At 37.8% G+C, this 21766-nt stretch overlaps 1 protein-coding gene across 2 annotated transcripts in view; it reads left to right on the top strand.

Annotated features, from left to right (window-relative positions):
- The window catches only part of FAM149A (family with sequence similarity 149 member A), an 80061-nt gene extending 62341 nt beyond the window's left edge, over positions 1-17720 (top strand). The window contains exons 9-14 of one of the 2 annotated variants that reach the window (XM_021007683.2): positions 3059-3162; positions 4170-4397; positions 11260-11380; positions 13908-14036; positions 14121-14199; positions 17465-17720. In XM_021007683.2, the coding sequence (XP_020863342.1) occupies positions 3059-3162; positions 4170-4397; positions 11260-11380; positions 13908-14036; positions 14121-14199; positions 17465-17538 (735 nt within the window). In that variant the 3' untranslated portion in view covers positions 17539-17720. Of the gene's footprint in view, positions 1-3058; positions 3163-4169; positions 4398-11259; positions 11381-13907; positions 14200-17464 lie in introns of both variants that reach the window. The other variant, XM_078148995.1, reaches the window with a different exon arrangement.
- Positions 17721-21766: the final 4046 nt, after the last annotated feature.

Raw genomic sequence — 21766 nt, 5'->3', positions numbered from 1 at the left:
TGAGGGTGGCCCAGAATTGAGAACTGGCCAGGAGTGAAAGGCAATGTTACAAGGAAGCAGGGGGCACTAGTGCATTGTTATCTGCTTTGCTGCATATCTAATATGAGGATCTTACAAATGGGGTTTTACAAACAAAAGAGGCAAAGACCCAAAAACGTCCGGTAAAGTAGGTAGACCTGAGGAAGATGGAGATGGAAACAGCAAAGCAAATGGTTGTTATACAGGTGTCTCATTAACCTGCCAACTCAGAATGTTTCTATAAACTACTTGTATTTTGTGCTTTTTTGTTCTCTTTTGACTGATCTTGTGATTTTATCTCTGTTAAGGAGTTCCCAGTTAGACTTAAAACAATGTAGATTGGCACCTTTTCTGCAGTTTATTCTTAGCTCAGGAATTCTTAACTTCTTTGGTGCTCTCTGGACCCCACTGGCAGTCTGGTGATACCTATGGACTCCTTTTCACAATTCCAATGCATAAAATAAAATATATAGGATTACAATGAAAACCAATTTTATTGAAATATCAAATAAATATGAAATATTAAAAATATGCTAAAATATTAAAGCTCATGAACCTCAAATTAAGAACACCTCTCCTATAAAATTGCCTGGGGGGCAGCTAGGTGGCACAGTGGATAGAGCACTGGCCCTGGATTCAGGAGGACCTGAGTTCAAATCTGGCCTCAGACACATTACACTTACTAGCTGTGTGACTCTGGGCAAGTCACTTAACCCCCTTGCCTAGCCAAAAAAAAAAAAAGAAAAAAGAAAAAGATAAAATTGCCTGGGATATGGAGAAGTTAAATAATTGGTTTAAGGTCCTACAACCAGTATGTATCAGAAGTAGGGCTTGAACCCCTGTCAGTCAAACAGCCAGTTAATATTTATTAAACACCTACTGTCTACCAGGTACCATGCTAAGCACTAGAATGTCTTCCTAACTTTGAGGCCAGCTTTCTATCTAGTATGCCGCATTATTGTCTCTATATTGCACATATTGCAGGAAATGAGGATTGAGACCATGGACTTGCACCTGCGATCTCCTTGATGTAGGAAACTCCTTCTACTAATGCAAGTCAGCAACTCCTTTGCAATTTATGCTTTTTAAAAGTTGCCCAGGACACTAAGACTTGCAGTGACTTGCTAGTCTGTTAGTGGCAGCCTCAGATCTTCCCAGCTTTCCAGCCAGCTCTTTATCAACTGCACCAAAGGTGCAAACATGTGACTCACAACAGTTCCAAGTGTGGCCCAAACCAGATTAAAATGTAGCTCCTACCTGACTTTAATGTGTTGATGTGTTAATTAAAAAAAAAAAAAGATATATAACCATGTGTGGTTTTTTTAAGTCAATTTGCAGCTTCAAGGATCCTTATGTATGATTTAGCGGCCCCTATTTCTGTTTGCATTTGTCACCATTGGACTATACCGCTTCCTCACCCCAGAAAATAATTGATCTTAAAAATACTTAAAATGTTGTATATATGAATGTATATATGTGTGTGTATATATATATATATGTGTGTATATATACACACACATATATATTAAAGTTGTCGCTCAGTTGTTTCAGTCGTGTACTTACTCTTCATGGCCCCGTTTTGGGATTTTCTTGGTAAAGATACTGGGGTGGTTTTTGCTATTTCCTTTTCCAACTCATTTTACAGATGAGGAAACTGAGAAAAACAAGGTTAAGTGACTTGCACAGGGTCATGTAGCTAGTAAGTGTCTGACGCCAGATTTGAACTCAGGTCTTCCTGACTCCAGTCCTGGCACATGGATGCTCAGGGAATTGCTTAAATGCAAAGCAGTTCTGATTTTCAATTTTTTTTTTTGTATATGAAGCAAGGGTTAGATGTAATAGAATGGAGATATTAAAATGACCTGCCCCAAGGGACTATAATTGTGCAGAACAAATGAGATATTTGCAAAGTGTTTTGCAAACTTTCAAGAGCTACATAAAGGTGAGCTTTTATTACTACAGAGTGATTATATTTATTCTTTTTTGTCTTAGTGATCTATTAAAAACTGAATGTTGAACATCAGTAGAATCATCTCAACTGTCACTATTTGCAGTTAAACTAACTGATTTCAAAGAATTCAATCTAATTTTTTTCATGTCTATTATTGCCAACCAACACCCTTTCCCCTTCCCACAGACACCCAGCATAAAAAAAGATTGCATTGATCCTTGAACTAAAATAGAATGCTAAGAAATAATGTTATATTGCTATTATTCTTCTGATGATTTTATGGGAAAGGCAGATTTTAGCAAAGGATAGGAGTAACTTTTAGGGCAGCTAGGTGGTGTGATAATTAGAGCACCTTGCCTGGAGTCAGGAAGACTCATCTTCCTGGGTTCAAATCCAGTTTCAGATACTTTCTAGCTGTGTGACCTTGAGCAAGTCACCTAACCCTGTTTGCTTCAATTTCTTCATCTGTAAAATGCTCTGGAAAAGGAAATGACAAAAACCACTTCAGTAGTTTTTGCCAAGAAAACCCCAAATGGGGTCATGAAGAGTAGGATATGTCTGAAAAACAACTGAACAATGAACATTTATCCCTACGTTATTGTGAAATTGTAGTCTTTTGATACTTGGGCATATCCAGGATTTCATCAGTTTTGATACCAATTGGAACTCCTCCATGACTTCTCATCATGTTTGATTCTTGTCCAGTCCTCCTCTCCCTTTCCCACCTCCGACTCCCAAATACCCTGTACCATAAATACTAGAGTCTGTTTTCTTGAAGTTTTAGATTTTGGAGAAGTCGACCTCCACTAAAGACCTGCTCTGATGTTGGATCATGGTATAGGGAGCCCTGGTTCTAGAAGAATAGGCCTTCAGAGTAAAAGCTCTAGCACATCTCCTCAAGCTGGAAAGGCTATAAGGATAATCCAGCAATAGATTGTATTTGTCATTCAAGGACTAGGCTGGCTACACATAGAATGCGTCCTCACTATCAGGGGGACAGACAGATTATTCTTACTTTTGGTCATATCAATTTATGGAACTGACAAATAATATGGATTACAATAACTTTCTTTTTATTTCTTTCTCTAGAACCATCGCTTCTCCAGTAGTTTTTACAATGATTTAAATGGTGTGATGACAATCCAAGCAAAACCCCTTCAACAGAGACATACGCATTTTGCAGACAGGACACCGTACGTATGGGAAACGACTCAGTCTCAATTCTCCTGAGCCTAAGGCTTTTGGGGATAGGAAGGCTGTGAGAGATGCCATTTAGTTATAAACAAATATGCCTAACTTCCTGGCTGAGAGCAACACAGCCTGGGGATTGTAAAGTACAGTAAGTGTTGGTCTGTGTGTACTTCGTTGTTACTAAGGCCAAAGAGGTATAGAATGTCAGAGCTAGAAGGAACTTGAGACACCATTTAATCCAAATCCCTAACTATACAGATAAGGGAAAATGAAATCATGGAAGTTAGGAGCCTTGCCCAATATTACTAAGCTATTTAGTGATGGTGCCAGAACCCAAACTCAGATTTCTTGACTCATGACTTCATGGAAATTTGTTGAAAAGAACCTTATAGAAATTGCCTAGTCCTAGTTCTTAACTTGGGGTCCATGGATAGATTATAGGGGGTCTGGGAAATTGGTTAAGGAAAAATGACATCTCTATTTCAATATAATGAGTTTCCTTTGTAATCTTATGTATTTTATGTATCTAAAAACATTTAGAAAAGGAGTCCACAGGCTTAAATGACAAAGGGGGTATTAAAAAAGTTTACTAACCTCAGTTTTAGTCTGCCCCACAATTCAATTCTCTTCCTTTCACCTATACTTTGTTATCTCCTAACCTGTATTCTCACCTCTTCTCTTGATCCATGTCTATCTACCCTAATGGACTCCAATTTTATAACATAAAGTAATAGACCTGTGTCAGGGAAGAATGGGCCAGTAGTAGTGGAGGCAGTTGATAGCTGACTTTTAGACTCAGGGGCTAATTTCCCATGAAACCCATGGCATAAGGAAGAGGTGGAAGAAGTGGAGAAAATGAAGAAGATAATATGGAGGACATACTCTCTAACTTAACCCTTTGGGTGCTGGGTTTTTTTTTGTTTGTAAACAATGAAAAACCTCAGTGCATTTCTACAAGGACTCTTTGATCTAGATGGGAGCAATATATAACTTGAGCTTTCTTCCCTAGGCATGATCAAGGTGACAGACTGCTGGTTGTAGGTTCCAGTGTTCTCTCCTCAACTCGGCATCGGTTGGGGCAAGTCTCAGATTACAGTGTTCTCTCCTCATCTCGGCCACTCCCTATGTCTGCAAGGAAGACACCTGTCCACAGGAGGCTGCCATCTCTCTCTTCAGATCTGCATCAATCGAAAACCTCCAATGTGCACAGTGATAAAGTTCTCAGGGGCAATAAGTTGTAAGTCTTGTTTCCTTCTTGTGAAACTGAATATTACCTTGAACAAAAGCATTTTTTTTTCCATCAGGGCTGAGTGGATGTTATCTTGAAGGAGTTGAAATCTTAAGTAACTTCCTTCTGAGATTAATTCAATTAATTCCAGTTTTTCCTGCATGTATTTTCTTTGTATGTTGCTGTTTCCATGTCATTCCTTCCATTAGACTGTGAGCTCCTTGAGAACAGGAATTGGTTTTTTTGCCTTTCTTTGCATGCCTGATATTTAGCACAGTGCCTGGCACGTAGTGAGTCCTTAGTAAATACTTGTTGATTGTTTTTGTTCAGTTGTCCAGTCATGTTCAACTCTTTGTGATCACATGGACCATGGCACACCAGGCCCTTCCCTCCTCCACCATCTCCCAAAGTCTGTTCAGGCTTATATTCACTGCTTCTATAACACTACCTATCCATTTCATTCTCTGCCATCCCCTTCTTCTTTTACCTTCACTATTTCCCAGCATCAAAGTCCTTTCCAATGAGTCCTGTCTTCTCATTATGTGGCCAAAGTATTTAAGGTTCAGCTTTAGTATTTGTTCTTCTAATGAATAATCAGAGTTAATTTCTTCAAGTATTGACTGATTTGATCTCCTTGTCCTCAAAGGTCTTCTCTAGCACCACAATTTGAGGGCATCACTTCTGTGGTGCTCAGCTTTCCTTATAGTCCAACTTTCACAGTCATATTTTACTACTGGAAAAAAAAAAACGTAACTCTGACTTTATGGACTTTCATTGGCAAGGTGATATCTCTGATTTTTTGTATGCTGTCCAGATTTGCCATAGCTTTCCTTCAAAGGAGCAAGTGTCTTAATTTCATGGCCATAGCCACTGTCTACAGTGATCTTTGAGTCCAAGAATATAAAATCTCACACTGTTTCTATTTCTTTTACCTCTATTTGGCAGGAAATGTAGGACCAGATGCCATGAGCTTAGCTTTTTTAACCTTAAACTTCAAGCAAGCTTTTACAGTCTCCTCTTTTACCCTTATCAAGAAGCTTCTTAATTCTTCTTCACTTTCTGCTATCAGAGAGGTATCAGCAGCATATCTGAAATTATTAATATTTATCCAAGCGACCTTAATTCTAGCTTTTGATTCATCCAGCTTGGAATTTCATATGATGTATTCTGCTTATAAGATAAATAAATAAAGTGACACTATACAACCTTGCCATACTCCTTTTCTAATCTTGAACCAATCAGCTGTTACATGTTTGGCTCTAACTGTTGCTTCTTGACCCATGGACAGGTACTTCCATCTCTTTGAGGACTTGCCACAGTTTGCTCAGATCCACACAGTCGAAGGATTTAGTGTAGTCAATAAAGGAGAAGTAGATCTTTTCCCCCCTGGAATTCCTTTGCTTTCTCCACAATCCAGAGAATGTTGGCAATTCGGTCTCCGGTTTGTTTGCCTCTTTGAAAAACAGTCTACCTTTCTGTTAATTTCCTTATCATATATTACTGAAGACTAGCTTGCAGAATCTTTGCTGGTATGTGAAATGAGTACAATTCTCTGATAGTTCAGGCATCCTATGACATTGCCCTTCTTTAGGATTGGGACATAAACTGACCTTTTCCAATCCAGGGGCCACTGTTGAGCTTTTCAAATTTGATGGCAGATTGAGCCCAACATTTTAACAGTGTCATCTTTTAGGATTCTAAACAGTTCAGCTAGAATACTATTACTTCTATTAGCCTTGTTGCTAGCAATGTTTCCTAAGGTCCACTTGACTTAACCTTCCAGGATTATCTGGCCCCAGGTGTGGTTATCAGTGTATGTTAAGATCTTTCTTGTATAGTTCTTTTGTATATTCTTGCCATCTCTTCTACTTCTATTAAGTCTTTACCATTTTTGTCTTGTATCATGCCCATTTTTGCATGAAACATTCCTCTGATATCTCCAATTTTTCTGACAAGATCTCTTATCTTTTCTATTCTATTGTTTTCTTCTATTTCTTTGTGCTGCTCATTTAAGAAAACCTTCTTACTTTTCCTTGCTATTCTGTGGAATGCTGCATTTGGTTGAGTGCATCTTTCCCTTTCTCCTTTGCTTTTTTCTTTCCTTCTTTCTTTATCTGCTTATAAAGCCTCATCAGACAGCCAGAACCTTCTTGCTCTTCTTTATATTTGGGATGTTTTTTGTTGCTGCCTCTTGTACTATACTGTGAACTTCTGTCTATAGATCTACCGTATGTAATCCCTAAAATCTTTTTGACACTTCCACTTCATATTCCTAAGGGATATTATTTAGGCCATATCTATGAGATCTGATGGTCTTCCCTACTTTCCTCAATTTAATGTCTAAATTTTGCAGTAAGAAGCTCATAATTTGAGCCACAGTCAGCTCCTTGTCTTGTTCTAACTAACTGTATAGAGCTCTTCTACCTTTGGCTGCAAAGTATATAGTCAATCTGATTTTAGCCCTGTCTATCTGGTGATGTCCATGTGTAGAGTCACTTTTTGGGTTGTTGAAAAATAGTCTTTGCTATAACCAGTGAGTTATCTTAACAAAAGATATTAGTCTCTGTCCTACCTCATTTTGCACTTCAAGGGCAAACTTACATGTTATTCCAATTATCTTTTTTTAAAATTATTATTATTTTTAGGCAATTGGGATTAAGTGACTTGCCCAGGGTCACACAGCTAGTAAGTGCCAAGTGTTTGGTCTAAGGCCGGATTTGAACTCAGGTGCTCCTAACTTCAGGGCTGGTACTCTATCCACTGTGCCACCTAGCTACCTCCAATTATCTTTTGATTTCCTATTTTAGCATTTAAATCCCCTGTGATGAATATGACATCTTTTTGGTGGTGTTATTTCTAGAAGTTGTAGATCTTCATAGAACTGAGTAACTTTGGACTCTTCAGCATCAGTGGTTGGAACATAGACTTGTATTACAGTGATGTTGAACAATTTGCCTTGGATTCAAACAGATATCATTCTATCATTTTTGAGATTGTATCTCAGTACCATTTTTCCTCATCCTTTTATTGACTATGAGGGCTACTTCATTTCTTCTAAGGGATTCTTGTCCACAGTAGTATATGTAATGATCACCTGAATTAAATTCATCCATTCCCAGATATTTAAGTTTACTGGCAACCAAGATTTTGAAGTTTAACCTTCTCACCTCCTTTTTGACCACATTCTGCTTACCAAGATTCATAGGTCTCATATTCCAGGTTCCTATGCAACACTTATCTTTACAGCATTGGACTTTCCTTTCGTTACCAGACACATCTGCAGCTGAGCTTCATTTTGGTTTTAGTCCAGCTGCTTCACTCTTTCTGGCACTATTTGTAGTTGCCCTGTGCTCTTCCCCTTCTGACCTTAGGGGCTCATCTTCTGATGTAATATATTTTAACATTTTAGTACTGTCCATTAGGTTTTCTTGGCAGAGATACTGGAGTGGTTTGCCATTTCCTTCCTCAGTGGATAATCTTTTATCAGAACTCTCCACTATGACCAGTCCATCTTGGGTAACCCTGCATGGCATAGCTCATAGTTTCACTGAGCTATGCAAGCCCCTCCACCATGACAAGGAAATGATCTAGGAGGGCTTGTAGATTAAATGTCTCTAAATCAGGAGTTCTTAATGATTGTGTGTGCACACACGCGCGTGAGTGTGTTATGGACCTCTCAGGAAGTCTAGTGAAACCTATAAACTCCTCATGTTTTTAAATGCATAAAATGAAAAAAAAAATAGGATTACCAAGGAAGTCAAAATTTAGTGAAAAGAATGATGCATTTTTTTCTCATCCAAGTTCATGGACTCACTGAAATCTAATCATAGATTACCTGGGGCTTATGGTTCCTAGGGTTATAACTCTTCCTTTAAATGAGTACTGAGCATTTTGAATATTTGACATTTATCATAGAAAAGAACATTGAAACAAACTTGACCTCTTCCAGCATCATAGATCATAGGATAACAGATTTAGAATTGGAAAGGATCTTTGAGACCATTGAGTCCAATTCCCCTCATGAGGAAACTGAGCCATGGAGAGGTGAAGTGACTTGTCTGGGATAATACAGTTTTAAGTATCTGAGGCAAATTTTGAACTCAGGCAACTTAATTTGAAATGGGAAAGTATTTAAGACATAGGTATCTGGGGAAAATGAAAGGAAAAAAATGGATGAAGTAGATACATATTTCCCCGATGACCTCTGTTGTACCTTTTTTTCTTTCGAGCTCCCCATCGCTTATAATGGAATGTGCTCACAGCCATTTATCTCTCCCTTGATGTCTGTATGATATTCATTTTCATTTCATCAGAAAAATATATGATAGGAAAAAAAAGAGGACTTGTCATGTGATTAGGGAAAACAGACGGATAGTCACAGTGCCCCAGCAGTGTCTTTATGATGTCCGGAGAAATAGAAGAAGACCTTAATTGGGTGAGTGCGTTCTGGAAGCACATGGGAGCACACAGACAAGAGTCACCCAGGATGGGCAGGCATGGGCAGGTTATGTTTTGTACAGCTGGCAGAAACTCTCAGATTGATGAGTTCACAGATCCATTTGAGAAGTAAGTTAATTAACAATGGGCTTGGGGAACTTAGAGGTGGTAAGGAAATGGAATGTTCATCATCTGAAATGACTTTTCTCTCGGTTTCCTATACCTGCACTTTCTATATAGGTTATTTGATCTAAATTGTATGCAGAGAGCTTTTCTACCACTTTTCCCCAAATTTCTTACTGCCAGCCCTTCCTAATGCTTCTGTTTTTTAGTTTTTAATTTTTTTCTAACAGTTTTTATTTTATTAATGTATTCTGATTTATCAACAATCACTTCCATAGGCTTTTGAGTTTAAAATGTTTCTCCCCCTTCCTCCCCAAGACAGCACACAATCTGACATAGGCTATATATTTACATTTCTATTAAACATATTTTCACATTAGTGATGTTGTTAAGTAAAAATTAAAACCAATAGGAGGAACCATCAGAAAGAGGAAACAAAACTCAACAGAAGAGAAAAAAAAGTAGCAATTCAATTTCCATAGTTCTTTCTTTGGATGTGGATAGCATTTCCCATCACGAGGCCTCTGGAGATGTCTTAGATCCTTGTAATGCTGAGAAGGGTTCAGTTTAACAATATTAGTCATCGCATAATGTGGCTGTTATTGTGTACAAAGTTCTCTTGGTTTTTATATAGTATTCCATTACATTCACATACCACAACTTGTTCAGCCATTCTCCAATTGATGGGCATCCTCTCAATTTCCAATTCTTTGCCACCACAAAAAGAGCTACTATGAATATTTTTGTACATGTGGGTCCTTTTCCCATTTGTATGATCTCTTTGGGATATAGCCCCAGAAGTGCTATTGCTGGGTCAAAGGGTATGCACATTTTTATAGTCCTTTGGGCATAGTTCCAAATTGTTCTCCAAAATGGCCTAATGCTTATTTTCTAGAGGATCTTTGAAAAAGATTCAAATTTGTCTAACTGCCAATACTTAGGGGGCAGTCTTTCTATAAGGTTTTTAAGCTTTTTCTTGAGAATGTTTCTTTTATGCCTGACTAATTTGGATTATGTGACAAGTGAATAATAATTACATAGTTATTCCTTGATCACAGTGGAAGCTTTATCCTGATTTCAGAGCTAAAAGATTATTCTGGAGATAAAAAAAACAGAGGCCAGTAGAGCCTAAGTGACTTGCCCATGGTCACACAGGTAGGAAATGGAAGAGCTGAGATTTGAACTCAGGACCCTAGACTCCCAGGACCATGCTTTCCTTGGTGCCTTTGCTTATTTTATTTCATTGTTCTGGAATGCCTTCCTTCTTTTCTTTCATTTTTTAACCCACATTCTACATATGCTTCACCCCACAATTCAAGGCATAGCAACTCCATGATGCTGCCCTGACTTGATCCTTCCTTTTCTCTCCAGCAGTGGTTCTTAACCTGTGGTCAGTAAACTTGATATACATACATACACACTCATACACAAAAATACACACACATATACTATATTTCTACGTACATATGTATATAATGTAAATATATGTGAGTATATATACTTATATATTTTTTTAATATATGTATAATGTAATATATGTAAATAAGTATATGTGTATATTTCAATGTAATTATTTTTCTTTGGAATCCCATGTGTTTTATTTTATACATTTTTAAACCTTTATTCCATAGGCTTTACCAGACTGCCAAAGGAATTGGTGATACAAAAAAGTTTCGTAAACCCTGCATGTTAACATGACCTTAACCACACAATTTAGTACTAAATTACATAATGTCTTCCATTCTGTAAATCTTTCATATGTAGGTAGTCTTGTTGCCCAAATAAATTGCCATTTCTTTGATCCTAAGGGCTGTTATAGGTCCTCCTTATTCCCTACAGAGTCCAGCAACATTGAGGACTTAGAGAACACTAAATAAATGTTTCATTTGATAGGAAGCCTGGATTCTTTAGTGTTGTGCTCTTTAAAGGCTAGCAAAAGCCTTAACTCTTGTCCTAATAGAGGTCAATAATTTCAAATAGTTATAAAACATATCAATTGATATTTGTTTGTTTTAAATAATATTTTGGTTACAAAACTGGTTCTTGATAAAGTAGGTCATCTCTTTTAGGGCTGTGTATCTTATGTCTCTGTTTCCTCATCACTTCATACAACAAACAAATGAATAAAGCATTTATTAAGCCCATATTATTATGTGCAAAGCCCTGAGTTAAGCTTGGAGATACAAATAGAAAGGTAAGACAGTCCTTGCTTTCAAGAAACTCACAATCTAGTGGGAGACACAACACATTATAATGCCTTGTATATAGTAGGTACTTAATAAATCTTTATTTGTTACATTGGTTTTTACAGGCATATTGGCTCAGACTGCTTGTCTTCTCCATCGGTTCAAGTGCCTCGAAACAGGCTACCACCCATAAGCTCAGAGGCTGGTGAACAGAACACTGCTCCTCCTGGATCCCGCCAAGCCTTTGTAAGATTTACTTTATTGTATGCTAATAAAGTCAATAAGAGGCAGTAGGGCATAGAAGAAAATGGGCCATCCTCAGAGTGAGAAGACCTAGCTTCAATTCCAACCTCTGAAACAAACTAGCTGTATTACCTTGGGCAAGTCAATCAACCCTTTAGTGCTCCCAGGTCACTCTACTACTATACTCTTAAGATGCCTGTCTGTATCAGTGGAATTTGTTTCCACACTGGGAATTCTTTACACTGCTGAAGTCACAATGTGTGGGACAGTGACCACCCACTCAAAATAAAAACAAAGACTTAGATACCTTGAAAGCAGAAAGGAGTTTATTGCTTTCTCATGAGAAAGGGTACCACCCCTAGTTGCCATTGCCGGCTAGGAGCCGCACCCTTGGCTTTTTATCCCCTAACGAAATGCCCCTTCCCACTCTCTTACCCCTTTCTCCTTTGACTGTGTACTCAGTGTGTACATTCTAAACAAGTGGCAGCTAATACCCAATAGAAGTAAACATGCCCATGTTTGGACTAGACACATATGTGTACTAGGAAGTAGCAGCGACCAGGCACCAAGCTCCCCCACCCATGCTGATGTGCTCCTGGAGAAATAGAAGCTTACTGGGGAAAATGGAAACTCAACTCAAGGCTTTCTGGAGGAACGAAACTTAGGCCTGTGGGAACTGCCCTGCAGGCCATCTCTCACACTCAGGCAGAGTGCAGGAGAGAGAGAGAGGAGCATAGCAGGGAGGTAAGAGTGTAGCAGGGAGATACTAATGAGGAAACTTCACTGGGAGCCATCCCTCACGACAAGAACAGATCACCAAAAAAAGTAGCTGTTAAGTGAGCATTGGGAAGAATTTAATGCTTATAACAGAAATCAGTAACAGAATAGAATGCTATGATGGGCTCTACTTAAAATTATTTCCATGAGCTTTGGGGGGAGTGTACCATATAAATTAATTAAAGTTGAATTAAAATCAATTTTATACCATTTTTTAAATGGAAGAAAATACTGGTTTAGGACAATGCAATCATGGAATTGAGTTAATATGTCTAGGTGTCAAATGGATATTCATTTTTTAAAGAACAGTATAACATTTTCATTTAATTGGAAGTGGTGTGGTCCAGCAGAAGGAAAATTGGTTTGGGAGTAAGAAGACCTGGGTTCAGGTACCTGGGTTCGAATTCCAGCTCTGCCACTTACTACCTGTGTGACCTGGGGCAAATCACCTAACCTCCCTATACCTCAATTTCCACATCTGTAAAATGGCAGGATTGGACTAGATAAACTTCCAGCTTCACTGGAGATATTCAGTGGAGAGATATTATCTTCATGGAGTCTAGCAGCCTGTTCTGAAAAGGCTAGGATTATACATTTGGAACTGGAAGGGACCTCAGGCCATCTAATCCAAACTCCTCGACTTTTCAAATTAGGAAACTGAGGCCTAGAGAGGTTCAATGATTTGTTCAAGGGTAATAGGGGCAAGCATCAAAGGTAAGAGTTAAACTCAGATCCTCTGACCAGGAGCCAGGGATCTCTGCACTGTGTTGTGCAATCTGAGGCTTAGCTTATTAAACTTCTTTTTTTTCAAATTATCTTCTTATTATATATATGTATATGTATATGTATGCATGTATGTATGCATGTATGTATGGCACTTGTAATGTTGAAAAAGAGAGCTTGTTCGAGCAGTGACCAAGGTCTTCCAGGACTGGAGGAAAGGGCAGGAATCTGAAGGTGGATGGTCATGCTCAGTGAAATATGTTATTTCTTGAACATAGACAAGTGTTGCAAGGCTTGTTTGGTTGTACTATTATAAATCTATGGCATGAGATGAGGTGCTGGAAGGAGGTGAGGGAAGGCTACAGAGAAGGAGAAGGAGGAAGAGCGCAACAGACACCTCCCCACGTTGCTTTGCATAGGTTGGGGGAAGGGTTGGGTTATGGGTACAGCACATTGCATATGACACCAGTGGGTTTTAAAAAATATATTGATGAGCTTTGCTGAGTTCATTTTTTTGCTTTTTCCTCTCTTTTCTTTGTTTTTATTGGTTTTTAAATTTTTTTTTGTTGTGGAAGGTGGCTGTCTGAGAAGAGAGGAGAAGAAAGGAGATGGGGGAAATATTAAAAGAAAAGACAGTAATAAAAATTTATTTAAAAGACTAAGTAAGCTTAGCATTGTAGCTTACATGTCCTATACACTTAATAATTGATTCAAAGTGCCATCAGATCACAGGATTTTGAGTTTTGAGGGGTCTCAGAGAACATATAGTTTGCCCCCTCATTTTACAGATGAGGAAACTGAGGCCCAGGAAAGTGAAGCTTATACAAGTAGTGAGTATTCTAGCCCAGAATCAAACCCAGTCAAATCTGACTCCAAGCCCAGTTTGATTTCGACTGTCCCACAATGGCTCATGTACTGAGGGCTCAAGAAATACTTGTGGAATGAATAAAGTGAATTAGTTCAGTTAGCTATGCTAATGATGAAATTTGTGGCCAACTTGGATTTACTGTTTGTTTGTTTTTAATTTAAGCACAGAGGAAGACATCCTCAAAACCAAGTGTTAAGTGCTGTGCCTGGCAATATTGAGACACCACCTCTCCGGGAAAGGACTGTTATCTCTGAGCAATTTTCAAGGCCTAATACCACTCAAACCTTCAGGGTAGGGTCTGGCTCTGATCAGAGATTCTTTTTTGGAAGAATTTCAAGCATTGTAAACATTTTCCCCCCTCTATTCTCCCATCAGTCTGATACTCCTCACAAAAGGTCGTTGACACCAATGGAATTTGGAAGCCACATGTGGACAGGTCAGGGTTTCTTAACAGGTGAGTAAAAGTTTTTTATAAAACTTTATTTTAAATTATTTTGACACATTTCAAAATACTCAGGGTAGTTCTGAATAGTTTTAAAAAATTTTGTCTTAGCCTATCCGCTACATGCAAGTCACATTTTTCTATTTTTTTTTTAAAATTTCTCTTCCTTTTTAATCATCTCAAAGCTATTAAGACATAATACAACACTTCCCCTTCCTGTCCTCTCCCCTCTTCCAAAGAAAATGAAAAATAACACTAGTTGGTTGACAAATGAAATTTCTGCTTAATTTTTTTTTTTTTAGTTTTCAGCATTTTTTTTAAAAATGAATTTATTTTTAGTTTTTGGCATTCTCTTTTTTAAGATTTTGAGTTCTAATTCTCCCCTCCACTTCTCTTTCCCCAAGATGGCATGCAATCTGATACAGGATATACATGTGTGTATTATAATACTAATATTATATAATGTATATATATTATATGCTATTATATATAATAATATATGTTATATATAATGTATAATATAATAATTATAATAATTCCACATTGGTCATGTTGTGAAAAAAGAATCAGGACAAAAGGGAAAAACCATGAGAAAGAAAAAAAAATGAGAAAACAGTATGCTTCAATCTTCATTCAGACTCCATAGTTCTTTCTCTGGATTTAGATAGCATTTTCCATCATGAGTCTTTTGGAATTGTCTTCAATCATTGTATTGTTGAGAGGAGCTATATCATTCATACTCGATAATAGCACAACGTTGCTGTTACTGTGTGCAATGTTCTCCTGGTGGTTCTATTCACTTCACTCAGTATCAGTTGATATAAATCTTTTCCAGGTTTTTCTGAAGTCTGCCTGCTCATCACTTCTTATAGCACAATAGTATTTCATTACATTCATAAACCATAACTTGTTCAGCCATTCCTGAAATGATGGGCACCCCTTCAATTTCCAATTCTTGGCCACCACAAAAAGAGCTGCTACAAATATTTTTGTACATGTAGGTCCTTTTCCCTTTTTTGATGAGTCACATTTTTCTGTAGGGCAATTAGTACAAAAGGACATTTTATTTTAGGAACAAAATTGTCCTGTCGAGATATTCTATGCATGCCATCTTGGGGTGGGGGGAGGGACGAGATGGGGAGATAATTTGGAAATTAAAGTCTTGTGGAAGTGAATGTTGAAAACTAAAGATAAATAAATTAATAAAATTGGAAAAAAATAAAAAGAGATATTCTAGCTGGCCTGGTTAATCATTTTCATAAGCAGTGAACAACTGCCTCCATCAGTGAAGTAACAATCACTCTAATCTTCCTTTGTGACAGGTCTCTGATTTTATTGATTTCCCATCACCATCTACTGAAGTAACTCTATGATTTGGGTAACATGGTATCTGGCTAAAGTTGAAGTCAAAGTCCATGGGAATTCAGACCCCAGCTCTGTTATTACCTATATAAGGGGCTGATCTTGGACAAATCAAGTAACCTTTCGGGACCTCAGTTTCTTCTTCTGTAAAATGGGGGAGTTAGACTAGATGATTTGAGATTTCTTCCATATTCTAATTCTATGATCCTATGAACTAAGAGAAACATGAGCCAGTTATTAAGACATTATATATATGTATCTATATATCTCTATCTCTCTCTATCTATCTATCCATCTATCTATCTATCTCTATGGAGTAGGTGTTTGTTGAATAAAAAGCACAACATAGTGGATAAAAGGCCGGCTAAAGACCTGAGTTTAAGCCCTGCCTCTGAAACTTATGGGTTGTGTGACCCTGGGTGAGTCACCCAACTTCTTGGTCCCTCAGGCAACTCTGTATGATTCTGATCTGAGTTTGTAGAGGGGATTTCCTATCTGGGAGTTCTCTCTGCCAGTGAGATCCCAAGACTAGTCCCTAACCCTATCTGTATGTATATATTGATAGCTAATTAATTTTCTCACCATACCATGCCACTCAGTTGATGAGATCCTACCATTCCATAGAGGATGATTATGCCTGTTTTTCCAGTGAATTCTGGTGGACCTTTAAGTATTAGTGCTATTTATATTTAAGCTGTTTATGATGGACATCTTTCTAAAGATGGATCACACAATTTCTGCCTTAATAAATAGATAATAATAAACAAACTTCAAAATGTAATTTAATAATGGGGGGAGCACAGCTGATGGTACAGTGGTTGGGGTGCCAGGTCTAGAATCAGGAAACCCTAAGTTAACACACTTACTAGCTGTGTGACCCTAGGCAAGTCATTTATCTGTCTTTGCCTAAGTTACCTCTACTGTGAAATGAAGATAATAATAGCACCTACATCGCAGGGTTGCTGTGAAGATCAAATGTGATAATACAGTTGTCCCATCTACAGTGAAGGGGTTAGGGATGCCACACCTCCATGATCTGGAAAACCCATGTAAAATTTTTTGGTCCTCCCTTCATAGCAGAGAAGGTGTCTGAATTTTTTTTTCTTTCATGAGGTGTTTACAGTATCTTATTGTAAAATCTGGGTTGCTATTACACAATACTATACATATATTTTGTGCATTTCTGAGTTTCTAAACTTTTTCTGTGTCACCTCTGGGTTTTTGCGCATCATCTGCGGCTTCTGCAAAACTCCCCCAAAATTCCCATTTAATTTCTTATGTGACCTGTAACATATTGAAACCATGATGGGGAAAGTCACGATGTGGAAGGGATAACTGAATTTGTAAAAAGTGCTTGACACATATAGTAGGTGCTCTATAAATGCTTATTTCCTTCCCCCTTAATCTCCAAGAATTTATATTTTAATCAGCGTGGGTAGTTCTTCCACTGATGAAAAGCTCAACAGCCCTGTAAACAACTTGGCAGATAGTCTATGAAACTTGTCGTAGCCCAAAATGTTGTCCCATTGAAGTTAACCTGGCACGGAGCTCTTGAACACTCAGAATACCAATATACAGTGATGGAAGGAGTTTCCACATTGGATGTTTCCCACTGTCAAATAGTCAACAAGCATTTATTAAGTGCCTGTGATGTTCCAGGCCTACAATATTATGTGTACCCGTACTGATGAAATTAGAGGTCAGGACAAAAAAGAGAGAGAGAGAGAGAAGAGAGAGAGAGAGAGAGAGAGAGAGAGAGAGAGAGAGAGAGAGAGAGAGAGAGAGAGAATTCACTATATCATCACAATTCTTCAGTGAAAATGTTATATTAAATCATGGATTTAAAGACCTCAGTTTACCTCTTTTTTGATATCATTGTCTTTTCTTAGACTTTTCCCTATATTTGTGATTTCAGGTTCACAGCATCTACCTAAATCTTATCAAAGAAATACCTCAACTTCAAGGAGGAGATTTCCAGTGGCTTCCTGATCCAACTTGGCTGCTCAGTCACTGTGCTCAGTGAAATCTGCCAACTGTCAACTTACTCTTCATTACTTAAGAAATAACAGCAAGTATTATGCTATCTTGATGTGTTCTTTTGTCTCCTGGCCCTGGAGACAGGGCTCTTGGAGAAAACCAATCATAATAAACGCATCCATTTTTAACTGGAATGTGCCGTAACTTTGCATCATCTGTATGACATAATCCAAACATACACACAGGACTTTTGGGGTTTGGGACATGGTATGCATCTGTATGGTTTCTGCTTCTGATGTTCAAAGATATGACCCATGTAGACTTGGGCAAACCACTTAATCCTTCTGACTGTGATCCAGCATTTTAAAGCTATTGGTTGACCTTTATTCTAATTCATGTACAAGATTTGTGATTTTTAAAAAGACAACAAACCAGCTTGGTAATTTTTTTTATCCGAGTATACTTACAGTTTTCTCATTGCAGCACAATCCCACTAAAATTTTGTAGCATTTCTCTCTTTAAAAAGACTCATCTAACTTTGATGAACTTCAGAGATCTATGACCTCAGTATGCGTGCTTTTCCCACCAGTATAAATCAGAAATGTTACTCATTCTAAGTAGACAGTCTTTGTGGGTCACTCCGGCCACAAATCTTCATCTCCTGGTGGCCAACCTCCTAATAAAGAGCCCCTTTGAAATTAGTCGCATAGGTCCTTAGGCGACAGACACAGTTTCTGCCAGCAGATCTATTCTCAAAACCTTTCCAGATTAGAAGAACCTGCCAGAGCTTACCCTCTGATGCATTCAAGAGTTATAGGTTCTTAGCTTATGACTGTGAAACCTCAGAGGAGGACTTCAGTGGTGGCCATGTGTAACATGTGACATGGTTTGAATAAGGCCCTCTTTTTCAAATCCAACATTTTCTTAATTTTTTTTTAAAACAGGCTCAAAACAGGTATCATTTAAGAAAGATGACAGTGGCTAGTTTAAAAAACTATTTTTTTTACCAGTTTTCTTTTCTTCTTACTGTTTAGGATGCTATACTTATGACCAATGAAGTTTTTAAAAAAAAATTCTTTTTTTATATCAACTTCATTTCCCAGTATATCATTCTCCCTGCCCTCCCAGAGAGCTATCCCTAATAACTAAGAAGAAAAAAAGAACCGAAAAAACCCCAACCTAGCAAAATTTACCAATGCATCAACCAAGTCTGTCTTTATATATTCAGTTTTGTGCATCTATAGCTCCTTACTTCTGCAAAGAATGAAGGGTATTTTACTCTTATATCTCCTCCTTGGGGCCCAACTTAGTCATAGTTATCTGGCATTCAGCTTACATGCTTGTTTTCATCATCATTCTACCCTGGTCACATTGCTGAAGTCATGGCATCCGTTGTTTTCCTCATTCTGCTTAGTTTATTTTGTGTCAGTTCATAAGTCTCTATGTTCCTATGGTGTGGGCCAGGAAACTAATGGAAGTGGGGAGGTATAAGTTAATTCCACACATTTCCACAATATTACCCAAGCCTGTTATAAGCAAGGAAAGCTGTGGGGCAGACTTGGGGTGGTTTGAGTTCACTTTGCCGCCAGATGGATTGAGCCAGGACCCACATTTCATCACCTTGCAGGAGACGAGGACGGTATACAAATGTATGTATAATTTGGATTTAGGCAGCGAGCTCCAGTGACCCCAGGGAACCTTCTTGCCTGCTGCTGTTCATTTCTTTGCTAGTGGCTTTTTTTCTTTAGAAACTGCTCTTGAATGACTTTAGAAACTGCTTTTACCTAGGAGTATTGGAATATATTTTAGGAAAAGGAGGGTTTGTTTGAATGCTTAAGCTATGAGTGATCTATTGCAGCAGACACAAATCACAACCAGGACATTCTCTGTATCTTTTGTTATCACCATCACTTATGACATAATATTCCATAATGTTCAGGTACCACAGTTTGTGATTTCACCTTTGATTGGCATCCAATTTGTTTCCAACTTTTTGTTATTATATATTATTGTGTAATAATAGTACTATATGTATGTGTGTATATATATATATACATACACACATATGCGTGTGTGTGTATTATTGTGAGGCAGCTGTCTGCACTTTAACCCAGTATAGTCATAAGCACCGTTAATAATAATAATAATCTATATATATGTGTGTTTGTATGTGTATGTATTATATATGTGTGTATATATGTATGTGTGTATTTATCTATTTACTGTCTATCTATATCTATCTATCTATCTATCTATCTATCTATTTACTATCTATCTATCTTCTACATATGTTAAGCACTGTTAAGCATATACCCCAAGGAGGTCACCAAGAAACTAGACTTTTAAATTGAAGAGCAATTGCCAATCTTCAATGATAGAGAAAATTCCACCCTGGGAACTCTATACATGGATGAAATTGGAGGGCCATATAAACATGGAAATGCCCCATGCCAGCAGCACAGGGAATATACTGACCCTTCCAAACATGTGAGCTGGGGTGAGTAAACAGACTGGTTTCCAATGGAGAAAGCGGTAAATGATGTGATATTCTCAAGGGAAGTTTAGATTTCTAATAAAGTGAAGTGATGTTTGGAATGTTAGATTAAAAGTATCAGAATGAGATCTGGGGGAGATAATTTAAAAATTATTGGGCTAGGGGCAGCTAGGTGGCGCAGTGGATAGAGCACTGGCCCTGAAGTCAGGAGGACCTGAGTTCGAATCCGGCCTCAGACCAAACACTTGACACTTACTAGCTGTATGACCCTGGGCAAGTCACTTAACCTCAATTGCCTTAAAAACAAAACAAAACAAAACAAAAAAAAACCAAAAAAAAATTATTGGGCTACCTGAAAACCATGACCAAAAAAAAGAGCTTAGACATCATCTTTCAAGAAATTATCCAGGAAAACTGCCTTGATATTCTAGAACCAGAGGGTAAAATAGAAATTGAAAGAATCCACTGATCACTTCCTGAAAGAGATCCCAAAATGAAAACTCCCAGGGATTTTGTAGCCAAATTCCAGAGCTCTCAGGTCAAGGAGAAAATATTGCAGCAGTCTGAAAGAAACAATTTAAGTATTGTGGAATCACAATCAGGATAGCACAAGATTTAGCAGCTTCTACATTAAGGGACCAGAGGGCTTGGAATATGATATTCTGGAGGTCAAAGGAGATAGTATTTTTTTTTCTTTTTACCCTGTGGAGGTTTCTTTATTTTGTGGTAAATGCCACTGGTGAGCATACACAACATGGAAAAATTCACCTTCACACACAATCTGGAAGCATTTTGGTCTGGAAAACAGGTTCAACATAATTGAAACAGGCCTGCAAATTTTCAAGTATTTATAAATAATGTTTGTCTCTAAGAAGGTTATAATTGTCCTATGTCTTGTTATTTTCCAGGGCAAATAAATGTGTTCTTTTATGACTGTGTCAAGATACATAACAAAATGAGGACAGGTTAGAAAAGCTGTAGAGGCTTAACTACCTACAGTAATACGAGTTTCCCCTCCCTTATTGAAAATTACATAGACAGTAAATTATCTTAAACTATCAGAGAGCCTCAACACAACTAATGCTCTACTTAAAAAGTATGTACTCTGAGCAACATTACAATTGTAAAGATTTATTTTCTTTCCTTTGAGGATGAGGAACATTTTGTTTGATTGTCCCCCCTAGGGTCTTTTCATTCCAGTGTATGTACCTGCTACATACAAGTTGATGCACAGAGCTAGAGACCACTCATTAATTTACACATGGTATTTAACAACTGTTTCACCTCACCTACATAAGATCCTGCATTGAAAAATTAAGTTAATACAAACTGCAATAATATCAGAAACTTCCTTTTACCTGAATTTTTTTGGAGTTGGATTATGGTGTTCAAGAAATCAAATGGCAAAAGCCAGAAACACTACTTTGCTGTCTTAACTAGAATGTGCAAAAATGTCTCAGTGTTGCTCAAATGCCGCTAAAAAGAAAAGAAAAATCCATGTTTAGGATCTAACCCCCCATCATAAAGAAATTTGGGAAGTGCTTTTCTGTATCTCTCCCAAGTCATGCCTTGTGATTTTAGGTACTAACTGTACTCAAGCTTAGAAGCAGAGGGCTGAGCCACACACACACACACACACACACACACACACACACACACACACACAAAGTTGCTTTAAAATCTGTGGCATATAAAAGTCTAGCCTGGATAGGGGGATTGTAAGCAGTGACAGGACCTTACAAAGCT

This window comes from Phascolarctos cinereus, unplaced genomic scaffold (genome assembly GCF_003287225.1).
Source record: "Phascolarctos cinereus isolate Bilbo 61053 unplaced genomic scaffold, phaCin_HiC Scaffold_9;HRSCAF=440, whole genome shotgun sequence".
Classification (NCBI taxonomy): Eukaryota; Metazoa; Chordata; class Mammalia; order Diprotodontia; family Phascolarctidae; genus Phascolarctos; species Phascolarctos cinereus.
The sequence above is the reverse complement of the archived record's forward strand: the minus strand, read 5'-3'. Positions and strand labels throughout refer to the sequence as shown.